This window comes from Rhineura floridana, chromosome 22 (assembly GCF_030035675.1).
Source record: "Rhineura floridana isolate rRhiFlo1 chromosome 22, rRhiFlo1.hap2, whole genome shotgun sequence".
In the NCBI taxonomy this organism is placed as follows: domain Eukaryota; kingdom Metazoa; phylum Chordata; class Lepidosauria; order Squamata; family Rhineuridae; genus Rhineura; species Rhineura floridana.
The window spans coordinates 610,838-629,749 of NC_084501.1; the positions used below are offsets into that span (position 1 = coordinate 610,838).

Consider the following 18,912-nt stretch of genomic DNA (forward strand, 5'->3'; position numbering starts at 1 on the left):
ATCTGACACCACTATAAAGGTCTAGCTGAATTCATGACAGGCAGATCCGGCACCACATTTAGACAATTTATATGCCACACATATTTTTTTGGGGGGGTAACGATTACAACATATTTAAAATAACAAATATAAAGATAAAATACAAAAAACACTAGAAAAAACCCATTTTATAGAACCCACCAAACAACATATCCGGGGGGGAGGGCAAGACAGATATGGAACCTCCGCTCGGCCCCCTGAGCATTAATTGCTTGGGGCCAAACAGTAGAAGGGGTGAGGCAGGCTTCCCCACTTCCCTCCCTCCGCCTTAAGGCTCCCAATTCCTAGCGCCCCGTGGGGCCCCTGCTTCTAAACAGGGCTGTTGCGCGACTGCCCTCTCGGGCTCCAACACCACACTCCGCAAAAGAAGCACGCGGCGGCGGCGTCCGCTCGCTCACGGAGCCGAGAATGGAGCCTCCACGTGGAGAGGCAGTGCGCCTGAGGGGACCAGGCGCGGGGGGGCAAAAGGGGCCCTCCTCCGAGGGTCGCCACGTCCCCCCTCGCTGGGCGCGGGAGCCTCCCGGAAAGCGTCTCCAGCGCCCGCCGTTGGAAGCTGAAGGCTGGGCCGGAGCAGCGAGCGGTGGGTCGGTGTGAGGGAGGAGCCCGCCAGCCTCCCCCCCATGCTCTGGCTCCCCCTCCCCGGCCGTGACCAACGGACGCCCCCACCGGGCCCGCTCTCACCAGCCTCCACCCCCGGGAGCCCCTCGTCCCTGGGACTGGCCGGTGCCTCGGGCCCTTCCGCCGCCATCTTTATCGCGGCCGCAGAGCGGAGAACTTCTCCTGAGGGCCACCCCGCTCGTTGCCGCTCGGCCGCACTACGCTTGCGCACCCGCGAGACCCGGATGAGAAAGGCAGCATGGCGGCAGGCTAAGGGCAACCTGAGGCCTGAGGCGGGGAAAGTGAGGGCAACCATAGAGAAGTCAGCACAGAGGACTGAGAAAGAACAGGAACCATAGAGAGGGAAGGGACAGAAAGGCCCACAAGAACGTCTCCCATAGATTTGATACAGTAGACTAACACACGGGGTCTTCTCTCCGGGTTTACTTCGGGGCTATTTTCTCTCTCTCCCCTTATTCTCTCCACCACCACCCAGAGAAATAGAAAGCAATGGAGAAATTCACAGATTCGGGGGGGGCAGTAACACGTTACCCCCCAAAAAAGAGAGAGATAAAAGAGCAAAAAGGGATGCCCGCGCTCTTTCGCAACTTAGGCTTCATTTTGCGTGGAAACGGCTCGTTGCTTTTGCTGGTAAACATCCCGTCCAATCAGATCCCTGGAGAGGAACGTGCGAAGAAGGGAAGAAAACGGGTCCCGGGGGGTCTAGGGGACCCTTCCCGGGCGCCCCCAGCCTCAGAGGGCGGCTGCGGCGCGGGTCTCAGCCTGCGGCGAATCGGGGCGAAGAAGCGCGCTGCGAGGGGCCATCACGGAAAAGGCCCCGGCCGAGCACACCGCCCCCCGTGCCGGATCCCCCCCCCCGGGGCCATGCTAGGCCGGGCCTGTCCGCCCAGGGCACTCTCAGGCCCAGGGGAGAACGAGCGGGGAGAACGCGCCAAAGAAGCCGGTGCGCCCCCCCCCGCAAGCAAGTAAGTAAGTAAGTTAGTAAGTAAGTAAGCAAAGGCGGCCAGCAAGAGGCGGCCGAGGACGGCCCCACGGCCAGGGGCTGGCCTGCAGAAGCCTCGGCCCTCCCCGCCCCCGGACCTCTTGGCTGAGACCCCAGCAGGGAGTGAGAGGCCTTCCCCCTTCGCCAACCGGTGCCGCTGAGCTGCAGCCCTCGCCAGCCAGCGGGGCAGTGAAGGCGGAGCCCACTTTCTGGAGCCATTCTGCGGTCCCGGGGGGGGGGCGGGGGAGGCAGTATTCAGGCCTTAGGATTAGCTGTGTGTTTTGCAAGAAGAGGAGAACTGGATGGTTTTAGGAGATGGAGAGTAAGGAACTAATAATAATAATAATAATTTAATTTATGTGTCGCCTATCTGGCCAATGGCCACTCTAGGCGACGTACAAATCAGTTGCAGTAAATGCAGCACGATAAAATACACATAAAATACAATATAACAAGGAACTGGTGGGGCCTGGGCCGAAGGAGGGGGTGGGAGGTTGGGGGAGCCCCTGTTTGTTGCCCCCTGCCTCTGGGAAGTAGGGCTGCCGCCGTTACCTGCGCGCTGGGCTGGCCGGGCTCCTTGTGCTGCAGAGCAGGGAAAAATGTGAGAGCTGCGGCTTCTCTCCTCCGCCTGTTGAATTACTGCCTGCTTTGCTGCCTCGGAAGGCACAGCCAGAGAAAGGCAGCAACCTTACAAGGCAGGGGATGGATTTTAGGGCCTCTGGGACTGGGGGTGGGGGGAGGCGGGACTGGGCAGGGGTGGGATTCGTTGGTGGTACACCTGTGCTGTTTCCCTCCTCCCTTAGGAGCTTCCTTAAGTCGGTGGAAGAAGCGCTGGAGAAGTAAGCTGCAGGCTGCTGGGAAGAGGGAGAGACCATCGGGAGCTGTTTGTCTGCCACCGCAGGCCGCTTCACATTTCCGGGCCGCTGTTGTATCGTCCTGACTGTGGCAGTGGCCGGGTATTTTCTCTCCCCCTGCTGCTGCCCGGCCCTTTTTCAGCAGGAGACGCTGGTGGGACTTGAACCTGGGCTCTTCTGCGTGCAAAGGGAGTCCTCAAGCACTGAGCTACTCCCCCTTTCCTCAGATGGCTGCAGGGGTGGGGCACTCTGAACAGGGCGTTTGAGGACAGTATTAATGGGTGGTCAAGAGACCCCCAGTTCTCCAGATTTAGGTGTTTGGGAGGCTTTTAAGGCCAAGCACAGCACTCTGCATGTTGCCCATGAACAAACTGGCAGCTAGTGGGGCTCTTTAAGCAGGACATAGTCTCTATAACTTGGGCTAGTTAACAGCCTTGCTGTGGTATTTTGAACCAGCTGGCATTCCTGAATAGGTTTCAAGGGTAGCCCCACAGACAGCATATTGCAGTAATCCAGTTGGGATGTTATCAGGACACAAATAACTCTGGCCTGTTGTGTGTTTTCCTAAGAAAGATGGGAATCATTGGCATGTCAGCCAAAGCTGGTAAAATGTAGGCAGCGGAGGGCACTAGCCATCAGCCACCCACTCCCAAGCTGCTATCCTACCTTTGAGGGGGGAGCGCAATCCTGCCCAGAACAGGCTGCAATCTGATTTTGTCACAACAGCTGCAGCTGGAAAGTACTGCCTTAAAAGGCAAATCCTCTCTTCCCAAGTGTGGCGGGAGATTGATTCTGTGGGTTGGCGCCTTCACCATGGGCCAGCCCTCCCCCCCCCCATCCACTTGCCAGTCTTTCTGGAGGATCCTGGAACCTGGGACTGTGTCGTCATAAACCACCTGCCATAAACCCCTCTGCATATCTTCACTGTGCCAAGACCCGAAGAGGGGCCCCAGCCACAACTGATAGCAGGCCCCTGAGCCTCCCAGTTCTGACAGACCCCAAGTCTGAACAGCTGGACTTGCCAGAGTGGCCACTTAATGTCCCCACGATGCAGTGCCCACAGTGTGTAATGCCATGGACACTGCATTAAATGGTGGCACTGCTAGCGAGTTCAGCCAGGCCGGCCTAGCGCTGCTTTCAGTGGCACTGCCAGCATGCCCTTGTGACGAAGCCTAGTCCATGGGCCTTCCACGCCCAGCTGCAATCGAGTAAGCCTGGCACCACAGGGAGAAGGGGCCCACTATCAGGGCTGTGGAGTCGGAGTCAGTAGAAATGTACCGACTCTGGCTTCAAAATAAAAACTTTCAATAGGAATTTAGGAAAGTTTTCTTGTTCAGAAATTTTAATCAAATAAATATATTTTATGTTCTATTAGTCTAGCCTGATGATTCACATGGTGGTGATGAAATGCCTTGTGCTACCATTTTACTACAGTAAATTTGTTATTACTAGTTAATATACATTTGCCATTTATGAAGGAGTCAGCGTCGGACAGTAGAAAAATAGAGGAGTCGGAGTTGAAGGTTTGGCGTACCGACTTCACAGCCCTGCCCACTACCACTGCTGGGTGCTGGCGCTATTCCTATTACTGTGTCCTTTTGTGGGTCTTTAATTGATGTTAATTTCTGTTTAAAAGCTTTAAACAGCTGGGCAGGCCTGTTGGCATAAAAAAGTCAAGAGCGATGATTTCTGTGAAATTTCTCCTGGAAAAGTGTTCCACAGCACTTCTTTACACACCTCTCCAGGCTGAGCATAAGATGGAAGGTTCAAAGCATTGTCATTGCAACAGATCCTGCTCCCCCATTGGGGGGGGGAGCGAATGCAATAGCACTAAATTTCTGGAGAGAGCAGTCCTCTGACAGGAAGGCTCCGTTGCAAGAGGGCCAGTCTTTCTGTGGTTTTTACTCTCTCACTGTCTCTGACATCACTCCTAGCCCAGGGGTGGGGGAGAATGACATGACCCCTTCCAGAAGGATCACCACCAGCTATTTAGTTTCTGTGGCCACACGTCATCCGAACTTGGCCACCTCTTTAGTAATGAGTTACAACTCCTCTGATGAACTGGGCCATATTTCTTTTAAACAGGCGGCCCTTGCCCTCCACATAGGCTCAGAGGCAACGCTGAAGTGCTAAAGGTGGTGTGCGTGTGAACGCATCCCCTGGCAGGCCCTAGCGGTATAACTGAGGCCAGCCTTTGCCAACCTGGTGCCCTCAGATTTTCGGACTACAACTCCCATCAGCACCAGGTTGTGAAGTGGGCTGGTTTGTGTTTTTGCAGGCACAGGGCACATCCCAGGAATGGGCGGAGCAATGAGGGTGGGGGATGTCACTGCTGTACGGGAGCGCCCCTCCCCCCCCGCAAGCGGGCAAGGAAGGGGCACGATCGAGGATGAGAGGCGCGCAAGGGCACCCCATCCCCGGCGACGCCCCGAAGGCTCCTGGGGCATTTTCCTTCAGTAAGAAGCACGAAGCGCCCTTTCCTTCGTGTTGGGAGTCCGAATTTGGTGGCCCTCGTCTTCCCTGGCGGCGGTCCACTCTGCACGTGCCCAGAGGCACCTCCGGCTTGGCTGTCGGTGCGAGGACGCCCTCTGGCTGCGACTGGCGGAGCGGGCAGCGGGCGGTGCCTGCTCTGGCTCCTCCTCCTCTTCCTTTCCTGCCCTTCCCAGCGGCCGCTTCACCCGGCCGTCGCGTCGCTGCCGCCCCTGGTCAGTCTCCGGCTCGGCGGCTGGCGAGGGACCGACGGGGCGGACGATGAGCGCCCTGCGCGACGTCTCCCTGCAGGACCCGCGGCTCCGCTACGAGCTCGTCCAGCGCATCGGCTCCGGCACCTACGGCGACGTCTACAAGGTGCGCGCCGGGCCGAGGGAGGGGTCGACCTGGGCTGACTCTCGGGGAGCTCGGAGCGCCAGGACGCCTGGGTTCTCGCCCTCCCTGGGACAGCTCGTGGGGGCTGGTGGGCCGGCTTTAAAGAAGGGAGACCCCGGGGTGCCTTGCCGGAGGGTGTCTCCCGGCTACCCCTCGGTCCGCGCCCACGATTTTTGGGGAATGAGAACGGGGAATGGAAGCTGCGTCAAGACACCTGGGTCCTTTCCTCGGGGGGCCCTCCCATCCAAGACTGGGAAGCCCTTTAGGGCGGTCTGTGTGGGGCCCAGGATTTCGGGGGCCCAGGGGGTCCTGCTTTGAGCGGGGGCTTTTGGAGTTGCCCGGTTGGCCGCGCAGCCTTTCCTCTGCTTCGGGGGCTGGGCATGCCCTGCGGCACAGCGTCCCCTTATCCCCCCTGACCTGGGAGTGGGGAGTGGGGGCGGTGTTGACTCCCGCCTGGAATATCCCACCCTGAGCCAGCCGGCTGTTTCTTGGGAGCTCTTGTGCCAGGTTGCTCCCCTGGGACCCCCGAGAGAGCAGCTCTGGCCCTGGGGTTAGGCCGGGGGACCCCATCTTCCGGCGATGCTGCCGCTGCACACAAGTGCCGCGTGCGCCCCTTCTCCCTGCCGCCCCCTCCCCAGTGAGAGGGTGGCGGTGAACCCCTCCTTAGGCGGCAGCGCCTCTTCTGCCCTCCCAGCTGATGGGTGTCGCTGAGAGAGGCTTGCCTGGCCCGTGGAGGCATGTCAAAAGTGAAAGGCGTTTTCACGGCGGCTGTCCTGGGCGCATCCTTTCGCAGTGTGTTGGGTGCGATTTGGGGAGGGGGCCGGTTGCTTCCTTCTGAACGCCTGAGTGGAGTATTTCTTCTCACAGCACCGGGCTTGTTTGTTCAAGGCCTTTGCCCACCACTCTCCAGGCAGACCTGGCTCCTCTCCCAGACCCCAGAGCCACCCACCCAAAGAGCCCCGCTTGCCAGGATTCAAGCACAGTTTGCTGGCCTTTTAGAACGAAGGGATGGAGTTCCCATAGGAGTTACTGTTGTTATTTATATTTATTGGTCGCTTTCCTTGCAAAGCAACCCAAAGCATCTTACCACCATCAGTGTAATTGTCAAAGGACGATGCAGACCTCCTCTCCCCTGCGTTTGTCTAGCCAGGGCTGCTGTTCCTGATCGTTGTGAGGGGTGCCGCCTTCGGGATCAGCGGCAGTTGTCTCTGAATGCCTGTTGCAGGCGAGCAGAAGCTGGAGGTTGCCCTCAGGTTCTGCTCGTGGGCTTCTGAAAGGCATCAAGAGGGCCCCTGTGGGAGACAGGAGGAGGGCAGAAGAGGTCTGGAGTCTGATTCAGCACCAGGTGTTCACTCTGTCCCTGCGTATTATACATGCTTGTAAGCAGAATTGTATTTTTTACTTGATAATCCACCTGTCCTGCAGGGTGTGCAAGGTTGTCCCCCCACCCCATCCCATTTCATTTTATCCTTACAACAATCCTGTGAAGTAGATTAGGCTGAGAGGTACTGACTGGCCCAAGGGAGCTAGCAAATAGGCTACAGACTTTTTCTTTTTTTAAAGAAAGCTGCATACTCAGCTGCATACCTGCTCAGACACATGCTCTGTCTGCGGGCAGTCCATATTCCAACCATTTATCCAATTGTCATAATTCAGTCTCTGTCTCAATATAAATGTCTTGGTAAGGGGAACTCAAATATAGCATGTCTGTGTTATAGGTACCAGGCACTTGCTGCTTTAAATGGCTAAATCTGTTGGTGTCAGCATGTATGTGGGTGAATGAGTGGATGTGCGTAGACCCAGCAGTTCAGTGGAGACTGAGGACACTGCCAGGGCTGAGCAACTTGTAAAAATTGGCCTGCTCACTAAGAAAAGAGCAGCCTGTGGTGCCTCTGTCAGCCTTGCAGATACATTTGCACAAGTTACTAGTCCTCAAGCGTTTTGACTTGTCCACCTTCCTGTACATACCTAAGTTAGTTATTTGAGGCCTATCAAAAAGACCCAAACTTTTGTAAACCTTCTTTGCATGCCCACATGGAAGAGACTCTTGGACACAGGAGCCATTAGGGAAGCCTCCTCTCCTTGTTCTGTGGACAAGTGCCTGGGAGGGCTGTAGGTTTTACTCTTCTGCTACCATGGTGCCTGCCAGATATTGGTGGACTCCAACTCCCATCATCCCTGATTGTTGGCCATCCTCCTGGGGAGAGGGGGTGATGGGCATTGTAGTCAAACATACTTGCATTGGCTACCTCTGTTTGGGCCAACCCTAACCCAATAACACCACTAATGAGGACAACAACAACATCCTGATTTATGATGCGTCTGCTGCTGTTTTAACTGTTGTTGGTGTGTAAAGTTTATTTATTTATTACTTGATTTATACCCCACCCTTCCTCCCTGCAGGAGCCCAGGGCAGCAGAGTTGGCTGTGCTTTGCTTTTTATATTATGTTGATTGCGCATCAGCTGCCTTATATACATTTGTAAAACAGAGGGTGGGGTGATGATATTGGGATGTAGGGCTGTCTCCTTCCCACTCTTCAGAGAGGCGTTTGGGACCAAGCCAGCCTTCACCAAACTGGACTACAATTCCCATCAGCCCCCTGCCACCCCAGTCATCTTCGCTGGAGCGGATGGGAGTCCTTCCAAAACCCCTGGCGGGCACCAGTCACTGAAGGCTGGCTAAGAGCGTTGCCTCCCCCTGGCACACACATGGTTGCATGATATCCTTCCTGTCCAGGCATCCCTTGGTACAATGTCTTATTTGAGGCTGAAAGAGAGCCAGAGGTCATCTAGCTCAACCCCTTGTTGCATGGCAGGTTCATCCATCCATCCATCCAATGCAAAGCAGGAGTGCTGTAGTACAGGGCTTACAGGTGACAGCATGCCGGATCACATTCTACAGTAGGGGGAAATGTGTTTTTTGGTTGTTACTTATTTACCTGTAGCAGGTGGTATGTAATGCTAGTCCTGCTCAGTTGACCCATTGAAGCTGACAGACATGACTAACTTAGGCTCATTAATTTCTGTGGTCTATTCTGAGTAAGACGTAGTTGAACACAGTCCTACATTTTTAACTTCAAGGAGCTCTGTCCAGTGTAAACAACTGATCTCCCCAACACACACATTTTATCTCCACATCAGTCCTGCGAGGTAGGTCAGGGTGAGAGATGGTTATTAACCCAAGTGAGCTTCTTGAGCGAGTAGAGATTTGAACCTGGGCTTTTAGCAATCTAAACAGTACACCACACTGCCTCTCTTCCCACCCCTAACCCAAGGGTACTATCCAGCTTGGGCTGGGAGGGCTCTGAATAATGGCAATCGGATCCTGGCTGCAACTGACCCGTTGTCCGCGGTTTTGTTAAGCAGCTGTTGCTCCATCCAACGTCCTGTTTCTGACCCTGGCAGCGGATTCTTGGTAGCTTTCCTCCGAGGTTGCTCTGGTTAGCAGGGGGAGGAGGGGGCCTCTCTTCCTGTGGTCTCCCACCAGGGCACCGGAGAGAAGCAGCCCCATTCTGCTGTACCTCCCCTCCTGCCAAATTTAAGCAATGTTTTGACCTAACTGCCTGCCCCTTTGCCTCTGTCCTGGAGTCAGGATAGTCTGCTCCTGGAATGAGCATTGTTCTGGGCCCAGCTTGGCATTTCCTGAGATTCTTGAGGCAAGAACGGGTTACAGCAGGCCAGTGGGGAACCAGAACTCCTGGGTTCCTTTCACGGCTCTGAAGTGGGTTGAGGGGGACAGGCTCACAACCAGGATTCCTGGGTCCCATCCACAGCTGTGCTGTAGTGAGGGTCTCCTGAATGCTCCCCTGGAAATGTGGGAAGAAGGTTAAGATTGAGCAGGTTAGAACAGGGGAGTCACTAATGCTGTGGTACCTACCGGATTGGAAGCCCTCTTAATAAACAACACCAGTTGTGGTAATACTCTGTGATGAGGGCACTCTGCACGTGCACAGAGGATACCATGACTCCTGGCCGATGTGTGGTGAGGCAGAGTTCAAATGTAGGCAGTGAATGAGAGGGCTGGTCCTGGCTCCAGGGGTGAGCTGAGTGCAGAAATCTGTCAAAGGATCTCTTTGGTCAGCTGCAGTATTTTTAAGGATTACCTCTGATCCAAGAGGGCCAGGCAGGCCGGCCGGCCCTCCCATCAGGCAGATAACTCTGGTGGCAGGAGCTGGGGGGCAAGGAGCATTGGCAAAGTGTTTGAGGGCTGCATGACCCACGCGGCAGCTGGCCTTGCACCCTCTAAGCTACCCTGCTGCCCTCAGGTGCAATGGAGGGTGAAATAAAACAAGGAGTAGGCAGAGTGTGTGGAAATCAAAAATACCTTTTCAAGATCATAAAGATATATTTAAAAACATTGTTTCATGTTTCTCTTCTCTGTGCGTGATTTGGGCTTTTGCTGCCTGTGTTGTGATTATTGTCAAAGGGTGTCTGGGTGAGAGAGAGGCTACTGTGCCTCCTTCCTCTCCAGCTCTTGACAAAGATGCCTAACACACACTCACCCACAAACATACACACACCACGCCTTTCTGCTAGCAGAGCCAGCTCAGCAAGGAGGGCAGGAAGTTGCCTCACGGCCAGGCAGGATGGAGAGCCGTGATTAAAAGGGCCGATCTCCCTTGCTGATCCCTCTCTGAAAAAGAGGGCTCTGTCCTGGCACTCCTGTGCACACGCTCTTGCACTTTGACCTACAAGCCCATGCTGTAGATGTCATCTATCTAGATTTCAGCAAAGCGTTTGACAAAGTCCCCCACGACCTTTTGATTAGCAAACTGGTCAAATGCGGACTAGATGGAAATACTGTCAGGTGGATTCACAACTGGTTGGAAAACTGTACTCAAAGAGTGGTCGTCGGTGGCTCTGCTTCAGACTGGAAGGAGGTTTCGAGTGGAGTGCCACAGGGTTCTGTCCTGGGGCCGATACTCTTCAACATTTTTATCAATGACTTAGATGATGGGGTGGAGGGAAGCCTTATGAAGTTTGCGGATGATACGAAACTGGGAGGGATAGCTAACACAATGGAAGACAGGAATAAAATCCAAAGGGACCTGGATAGACTAGAAAATTGGGCTGAAATTAATAAAATGAAATTCAATAAAGACAAATGCAAGATTCATTTAGGCCACAAAAACAAAATGCACGGGTACAGGATGGGAAATACCCGGCTTAGCAGTAGTGCGTGTGAGAAGGACCTTGGAATTGTAGTGGATCGCAAGTTGAACATGACCCAGCAGTGTGATGCTGCGGCAAAAAAGGCAAACGCGGTTTTGGGCTGCATAAACAGAGCTATAGTTTCCAGGTCGAGGGAAGTAATAGTCCCACTATATTCTGCATTAGTCAGGCCTCATCTGGAATACTGCGTTCAGTTCTGGGCGCCTCATTTTAAGAAAGATATAGACAAGTTGGAGAGGGTTCAGAAGAGGGCGACGAGGATGATAGCCGGTATGGAGAACAAGTCTTATGAGGAAAGGTTGAAGGAACTTGGCATGTTCAGTCTGGTGAAGAGAAGGCCGAGGGGTGACATGATTGCACTCTTTAAGTACCTGAAGGGCTGTCACATAGAGGAGGGTACATATTTGTTCTCTGCTGCCCCAGAGGGTAGGACTAGGTCTAATGGTTTTAAGTTGCAGGAGCGTAGATTCAGATTGGACATTAGAAGGAACTTCTTGACAGTAAGGGCAGTTCGGCAATGAAACCGACTGCCTAGGGAGGTGGTGGGATCCCCTTCGCTGAATGTCTTCAAGCAGAGGCTGGATAGCTATCTGCGGGAGATGCTCTAGCTGTGGATTTCCTGCTGTGAGCAGGGGGTTGGACTCGATGGCCTACAAGGCCCCTTCCAACTCTATGATTCTATGACTCCTTGAATCCTGCATGTGGGAAGGCTGGCTGTGGTTATTCAGTGGTAAGGCATGTGCACTCTGCATGTGCTTGGGAGTTGACAGGACCTTGCTAGGCATGGGCTATGGAGTCTCAATAGAACTGTATACTTATTTTTGCACTTCCTAGAATAAGAAGTTGATGTTGTAACAAAAGTGGAACAAACCTTCTATGGACTAGTTATGTCTTTTGCAAGCAAGATCAATCAGATTGGCAGGATGATGAGATAGGACCTTCTGCATATGTGGAAACCCTTCCCCCCATTGATTTGCATCGTACGGGGCATTCTTGAAGGATTTATAGTGCTGCTGATCTGAAATCGTTCTAAGTTGTTGTTAATTACAGTGGTGTATTGCTGGCATGTGAATTGTTTTACGGTGCTGTTTTCCATTGTGATTCTTACTGAAATGCACTATTATTTTTTATGAACCAGCACACTATTTGGCCTCATGATCATGAAGGTCTATGGGGAAAAAACTGGGGGTGGACAGTGTCCTGTGAATTTTGCATGGAAAGACAGAGGGATCCCTTTTGTTGTCATCCAGATGGGTGCTAGTTACCTGTTTGTGAGTGGCTCACACTCCTTGTGCAGTGTTTAGCAGAAGGTGGACCTGTGGCGGGTGAGCCCAGTTGTGGGATGTGGGTGAAGGTGCTGGATCATGGTGAAGAAGGGAGCTTGGGGGGACTGTAAGTGCAAGAGGGAGTGAGCAGGTGAATGTTCAGACCCCCTTGGTCAATGGGGTCTTTTGTCTGATTATCCCCCTCCCCTCATTGCCTTGCCTTTATGATTGCCTTCACAGGCCCGTGACACAGAGAATGGGGAATTGGCGGCCATTAAGATAGTGAAACTTGATCCAGGTAAGAGAGCGGGCTGGACCTCAGGTAGTCCTGCCCGGATTTTTCATCCCCCACCGGCACAGTTGGACTGTTTGTGCAACGTATTGGGTCAAAGATCTTCCACCTGCAGACCATCTCCCTCTGCCACTAATCTCTGATCCTTCCTCAACCAAACACTCTTGATTGATCAAGTATTGCATCATGTTGTTATATTATTTTATTTATTATCGTCATATCCCACTTTATCCTCCAAAGACCTCAAGGTGGCGTAAGTAGTTAACTCTTCCTTCCCCCCATTTTCTCCTCACAACAGTTCTATGACAGGACAGTCAGTTAGGCAGAGCGGCAGTAACCCCACGGTCACCAGTGAGTTTCATGGCGGAGTGGGGATTTGAACCCAGGTGTCCACGGTCCTTGTCCAAAAGTCTAACCACTATGCCATTAATCATAGGGTAGCATATTAGTAAATATGAATAACAAAAATAATATATGACTTCAGGTGAGATATCCCCTCTCCCCACAGTAAGTTCAGTCTTTCACAGAGGAAGTTGGACTACTAGATGACCTCTGAGGTCACTTCAAGCTCTGTGATTCTGTAGAAAATCAAACTTTAACTTGGGGTATTTGATGGAAGGGTCATTTGATTCAGTTTTAAGAAACCGTAAGGTTTGAGCAGTGTTCCTCAGCCTGGGGCCCTCCAGATGGGCCAAAAGCTGGCTGTGCTGACTGGGGCTGATGGGAGCTGTAGGGTGCCAGGGTGGAGAAGACCAGGACAGAGTTTGTTTTATATTCAGAGTTCATTTTTCACCAAGATACATATTAAAAGAGACATTTAACATACCTGCCATTTAAAAAACATTTTTAAATTGAATTTAAAAATCTGCTTTTTTTTTAATCAGTAATTCTCAATCTACCTGTAAATAAAATGGGGGTGATCATGGCAAGCTATCCAGGTGCAACTGTGAAATGTCGCACACGAGGCAGAGTGTCAAAATGCTTTGGAATTCAAAACCATCCGATAAACGCTCTTTTGCTGGGAAAGTGGTTCACTTGGAACGGAAACAGCTTTCCCTTTTCATCTCTGCAGGGGATGACATTGGATCCATTCAGCAAGAAATCACCACGCTGAGAGACTGTCGCCATCCCAATGTCGTGGCCTATTTTGGCAGCTATCTCAGGTGAGAGACTTGTCCCTTCGGAAAATGGTAGGGCGTTGTGGTTGAGAGGTGGCTACAAAAGTGTTTGATGGAGTCAAAGTTGTGAGGAGGATGGGGGCCTGAAGCTGACACTCAGTCCCTACAAGGGAAGGTGCTGGGGGCAGAAGCTGGCTTTGGAGCTGCGCCCTCTCACCCAGGAGCCAGCCCTTCTCCACCCCCCTCCCCAGACTGTCAGGCAGGTGGAGTTTATGACATGGGGTGAGGCGCACAGTCAGTCCGGATGTGATCGGAAGCTCTTTATTCCTTCACGCAGCCTGTCATGAATTGTCCTGCCTCAGACTGGAGAGGCAAGAGCAAAAGGTCTCTGGGAGAAAATGTTACTTTGCCCACTAGGCCTGACTCCACCCAGCCTCACCCAGTGTACCATCTCTGTGCATAAGTGGATCCAGCGAAAATGCCTCCCTACCCCTGCAGTCGCTAACACACACACCTCCCTCTTACAAAGATGGGGAAAATCCAACTTCTGCCACCCTCCTTGTGTGGATTTGGTAGCTTACCTGGATGCATATGGGGCAAGGAATCAGTGGCCATGGCTCCAGGCTCCTGTGGGGAACACCCTATTAGTCACAGAAAACAGTCTCATGCGTTTCTTGGGCATCTGGAATGAAATGAAGCAGAGGGGCCTCCACTCCTGCTCTAAAAGTTTGAAAACAAAACTCAGTCCACGGAGAAACATTCTAGCCCTCATGGATGGAACTACCTGGCTCTTTGCTGAGATATCCTGTTCTTCTGTGGCTTAGGAATGAACGCCTGTGGATCTGCATGGAATACTGTGGAGGAGGATCCCTTCAGGAGATCTACCACAGTGAGTTCCTGTCCTGTTTGCTCAGTGGGGCCTGGGGGCTCCCTGTAGGGGCTTGGCTGTAGTGGGCTCTACATCTGAATTCCTGCTATGGCACACGGGAGCCAGAGGCAGCAGCCACGCTCCGGAGGGATTTGCAGAAGGGACTCTGCTGCGTTGGGAATGAAGGAAGCTGCCTTAAACGGAGTCAGGCTGTTGGTCCAGCTGCTTGGTGTTGTCTACACTGACTGGCAGCAGCTCTGCACGGTCTCAAAGGGCCTTTCCACACCTCCAGCCGGATGCTCCTGTTAACCAGAGGCCTTTTGTGTGCCCAGCAGGGGCTCTTCTCTGGAAGATGGCCTTGCCAGATTGGCATTGCTTTTCAGGTCTGGAGATGGCTGGCAGGTGCATGGACTGCGCTTTCGCCCTTCTCCTCCTTTCTTTCCCACACTTAGATGCCTCTTCCTTTGGGCTCTTGCCACACGCCCACCATTGTTTGGTCCTTTGGAAGGGAGGGAGAGCCACACCAGCCACAGTTACAGACGAGGGCCCTGCTCAGCAGCTGGGCACCATCTTGGGCTGCAAAAGGTCCCAGGTCCACCCCCGGCAGCGTCTCCTGAGGGCCCCTGCCTGAACTCAGCCCAGCTGCTACCAGCTGCTTTCGACCAAGGGTGGGCAGACCTCCAGTCTGCAGGCTGAATGCAGAACTCTCTCTAGATCATGCCCCTCAGTGGCCTTGCCCTGTTTTCCCTGGCTGGAATGTGCCCCTGAGGTGCGGTGATGCCGCTTGCTCATTTGGATGGAGGCTGGCGGTGTGTGTGTGTCTGTGTGTGTGTGTGAGAGAGAGAGAGAGAGAGAGAGAACCCTCTGGCTTTTGCAAAGCTGAAATGTGGCTGCTGTACAAAGGCGGGGTCACATCTCTTGCTCTGCCCACCTTTCCTCCTGGCTGTGCCCAAAAGCTTCCTTATGAGGGAGTGTGCCCCCCTGGGCTGGAAAGGGCTCCCCACACCTGGTCTAGATGATACTTGGCTCAATGGCCCAGTGATCTGGCCCAGGACAGGGCAGCTGGCTCTGTCCATGGTGGGGAGTGGGGGGCATTGATGGAGTTTCGCTGCAGGCAACTTGAGTTTCTGCAGTTCTCTCTGTCCATGCACGAGGGCCGTGGTCAGCCTGAAGCTAAAGGTGTCGCCGGGAACTGGGGCAGATTTATTTATTTTTAAAAATTAATTTGTGGCTGCACCAGAGTTCATGAGGGGGAGGGGAGGTTTTCCTCTTTCCTCCCGCTGATGAGCAATCTGCACCCCTGCTCTGAGCCCCAGGAGAGGCGCTCCCGAAGGCGTCAGTGGCCTGTTGGGCCCTCTGAAACGATGTCCCCGCCCTTTGTATGCCACTGCCTTTTGTGCTGCCGCTCTGCCTGCAGTGCGGCCTGTTGTGAGAGGGGCCCAGCCTGCTTGGCCTCTGGAGGGCTTCCTTCCCCTTTTGCTGCCCACAGATGTGTGCTTGCAAGGTGGGGAGGGTCGGCTGTCTCCTTCTTGTGTCCAGTTAACACTGTGTACAGGGGTGTCTCCCTACAGGATACGTGAAGCGCAGCCCTTTCAGGCTTGGAGAGAAAGAGGGTGAAGGGGGGGCAGGAGAACAAGACCGGGGGAGAGGAGGAGGAGGAGGTGGCGACCTGCATCTGGCCCAATTGCAGGGCTCCCCACCTCACCCCTCTTTATGATTTTCTAGCTTCAAAGCTTGCCATGAAATTGTATGATTGCCTGAGTTCCTTTTGCTTTCTTGACTTTTTCCCCCTTCCTGTTAAGCACATCCTAGTTCTTCTCATTCCACCCACACACACACTTATAACAAGTTGCCCACTGGTTCCACCCCCCCACCTGCTTTCAGGGAATTTGGGGAGGGGTGTTGATGGGTTGGAGGCACTGCATTCTTTGGGTGGGGCTGACACTCCTGCCCTTTATTTATCCTACAACTCTTTGACCCAGGTTCCCGTTGTTCCTTTTTAAAAAGAGGGCCAAGCCCACCTTCCCTCCCAGTGACATCTTGGATGTCTCCCAAAGCATCCCTTGACACACACACCCACAGGCCAGGCCCCCAGGTCTTGCTGTGCTGAAGGCAGAGAATGCTGCAGCATGAGATGGCTCACAAAAGCGAGCCAAGCCACGTGTTGCCAAGGAAGAAACCAAACCACCCAAGATCACCAGCCCGTCTGTCCTAAACGCAGCTGGGCAACGGCCCTCCTGGCCACTGAGGCCACCTGGCCCTCCAGGGTCAGCTTGGGCTTGAGGGGCATCCCCGGGCTGTGCCCCTGCTCCTTCAGGATGGAGAATGGCCTGGACATAATTCCCCTCCGGGCTCCAAATGCCATCCTAACTAAGCAAAACCTGCTTGTGGAGGTTGCCAGATCCAGTTGCCAAATATGTAGGCAAAACCTGCTTTTATGTTTCTGCAGGATTGGGTGAGTGGGTGGTGAAGGCAGGACTGGGACGTGTTTTACACCTGCCGCAACTGAATAACCATTTCTGCTTCTCGCCTCCAGCCACCGGCCCCCTCTCGGAAAAGCAAATTGCCTACGTCTGCCGGGAGACCCTCCAGGTGAGTGTGTGGCTGGTGGCTGAGCTCACAGCACCGCTCTGTTCGGCCCGCGTGCAGATGGCTCTGGTAGCTGCTTTCTTTTCAGCCGGTGCCAATAAGGGCCGAAGCACGCAGGTGTGCCAGGTGTCTGGTGTCTGCTCCTGGGCAGGATTCGGCTTCAGCACGGTTATTCTGTTTCCCCTCTTCACTTTGGAGTGCTTCCAAAAATGTGTGGTTGGCAATCGGGATTCTTTCAAAGCTGAATCGGAAGTGGTGCTGGGGCTGGGTTTGGTTCTGGAGCATGAGAAATACTAATGATGAAGAAAGTCCCTGGAGCACGTACAGAGTGATTTTTGTTTGCGGGTGTCCCATTTCTTCACTGAGTAAACCGCAGCTAGCTTTTTGAAATGTAGGATTTGGAGGAGGGTTTCTGTGAGATCCTCCACAGGCATTTCTCTTTGTTGAAACGAAGCCCCGTTCCTGGATTCCTGCCTTCAGTTTCCTCCTGTCCCATGACTCTGCAGTTTGATCCAGGCACCTTTGAGAGGAAGCTCGATTTTTCCGTTGCTTCTCTGCTCTTTTCCTGCCTTCCTGTAGCAGAAAGAAGAAACTGCTACATTGAGAGGAGTGGAATGTAGGTCACTGGCTCTGTGGGGTGCGTGTGGCTGAACTGTCTCTACAAGGAAAGGCTACAACGTTTGGGACTTTTTCGTTTAGAAGAAAGAAGTTTGGTGGAGACAGGATTTTATCAAGATTTGTCAAATTATGCATGGTGCGAAGAAAGTGGATAAAGAGATGGTTTCCTTCTCTCATAATACTAGAAGCCAGCTGCACCCAGTGATTCAGCACAGACAAAGGAAGGACTTTTTCACGCTGCACACAGTTAAAGTATGGAATTTGCTACCATGAGATGTAGGTGAAGCCACCAACTGGGTGGCTTTAAAAGGGGATTAGATAAACTCTTGGCAGAGCTTGGAAAAGTTACTCTTTTTGACCTACAACTCCCATCAGCCCAATCCAGTGGCCATGCTGGCTGGGGCTGATGGGAGTTGTAGTTCAAAAAAAGTAACTTTTCCAAGCTCTGTCTCTTGGAGGAGGAGAAGGCCATCGATGGCTGCTAGTCGTAATGGCTACGTGTTGCCCCCAGGGCGAGAGGCAGCAAGCCCTGCAGACCAGCGGGAGAGGCCTCCTGCGCTCACGCCTTGCTTGAGGGCTTCCGGTGCCGGAGGAGTAGATCCCTCTGGCCTGATCCTGCTGCAGATCTCTTCATAGCTGGTAGTCAGGCAGGACAGACCAGAGCTGCAAAGAGAAATTGGGCGAGGGGATTAAGGCGGTGGTTAATGCATCCCTAGAGGAGGGTGTAATGCCATTAGCCCTCAAGGAGGCAATTGTAAAGCCCATCTTAAAGAAGCCCTCCTTGGATCCCCAAGTTCTGAACAACTTTCGCCCAATTTCAAATTTACCATTCTTGGGCAAGGTCATTGAGCGAGTGGTGGCTAATCAGCTGTCGACACACTTGGATGAAACGGATTATTTGGATCCATACCAATCGGGTTTCAGGACTGGACATGGTACTGAAACAGCCTTGGTCGCTCTGGTGGATGATATGAGGAGGGCACTAGATAGGGGAGAATTCACCTTTCTTGTCCTCCTCGATCTCTCAGCGGCTTTTGATACTGTTGACCACAGTATCCTTTTACATCGCCTGGAGGGGTTGGGAATAGGAGGCACTGTACTGCAGTGGTTCCGTTCCTTCCTCTCCAATAGGCATCAACAGGTGGCATTGGGGGAAGAGGTTTCAGACCCTTGGCCTCTCAATTGTGGTGTGCCACAGGGCTCTATCCTCTCTCCCATGCTATTTAATATCTATATGAAGCCGCTGGGGACAATCATTAGGAGATTTGGGCTGCAGTGTCACCAATATGCGGATGACACTCAGCTCTATCTCTTGTTTAAATCTTCACCAGAGTTGGCTGTGGAGACCATGTCCAAGTGCCTGGAATCCGTGAGTGGATGGATGGGAAGGAACAGGTTGAAGCTGAATCCCGATAAGACCGAGGTGCTACTCGTGGGAGACAGAGGAAGGTTGGGAGATATTGACTTGATGTTCGATGGGGTGAGATTGCCCCTAAAGGACCAGGTCCGCAGCCTTGGGGGTTGTTCTTGATTCCAAGCTGTCCATGGAGGCTCAGATCTCGGCAGTGAGTCGGGAAGCTTGGTATCAATTACACCTCATACGTAGACTGCAACCATACCTTCCTGTTCAT

General features: G+C 53.2%; 2 protein-coding genes across 7 annotated transcripts in view; one reads left to right on the forward strand and one right to left on the reverse strand.

Moving 5' to 3' along the window:
* The window catches only part of LOC133375105 (pre-mRNA-processing factor 39-like), a 40,672-nt gene extending 38,377 nt beyond the window's left edge, over positions 1–2,295 (reverse strand). For 2 of the 4 annotated variants that reach the window (XM_061606626.1, XM_061606624.1), the window contains exon 1: positions 721–967. In XM_061606626.1, coding sequence (XP_061462610.1) covers positions 721–952 — 232 coding nt within the window. In that variant the 5' untranslated portion in view covers positions 953–967. Of the gene's footprint in view, positions 1–180; positions 206–720; positions 968–2,191 lie in introns of those variants that run through there. The other 2 variants (XM_061606627.1, XM_061606625.1) reach the window with 2 other exon arrangements.
* Positions 2,296–4,840: 2,545 nt separating this feature from the next.
* MAP4K2 (mitogen-activated protein kinase kinase kinase kinase 2) overlaps positions 4,841–18,912 on the forward strand; it is a 69,759-nt gene continuing 55,687 nt past the window's right edge. Inside the window, exons 1-5 of one of the 3 annotated variants that reach the window (XM_061606622.1) lie at positions 4,841–5,340; positions 12,037–12,094; positions 13,161–13,251; positions 14,031–14,095; positions 16,611–16,666. In XM_061606622.1, the coding sequence (XP_061462606.1) occupies positions 5,245–5,340; positions 12,037–12,094; positions 13,161–13,251; positions 14,031–14,095; positions 16,611–16,666 (366 nt within the window). In that variant the 5' untranslated portion in view covers positions 4,841–5,244. The remainder of the gene's footprint in view (positions 5,341–12,036; positions 12,095–13,160; positions 13,252–14,030; positions 14,096–16,610; positions 16,667–18,912) is intronic. The other 2 variants (XM_061606620.1, XM_061606623.1) reach the window with 2 other exon arrangements.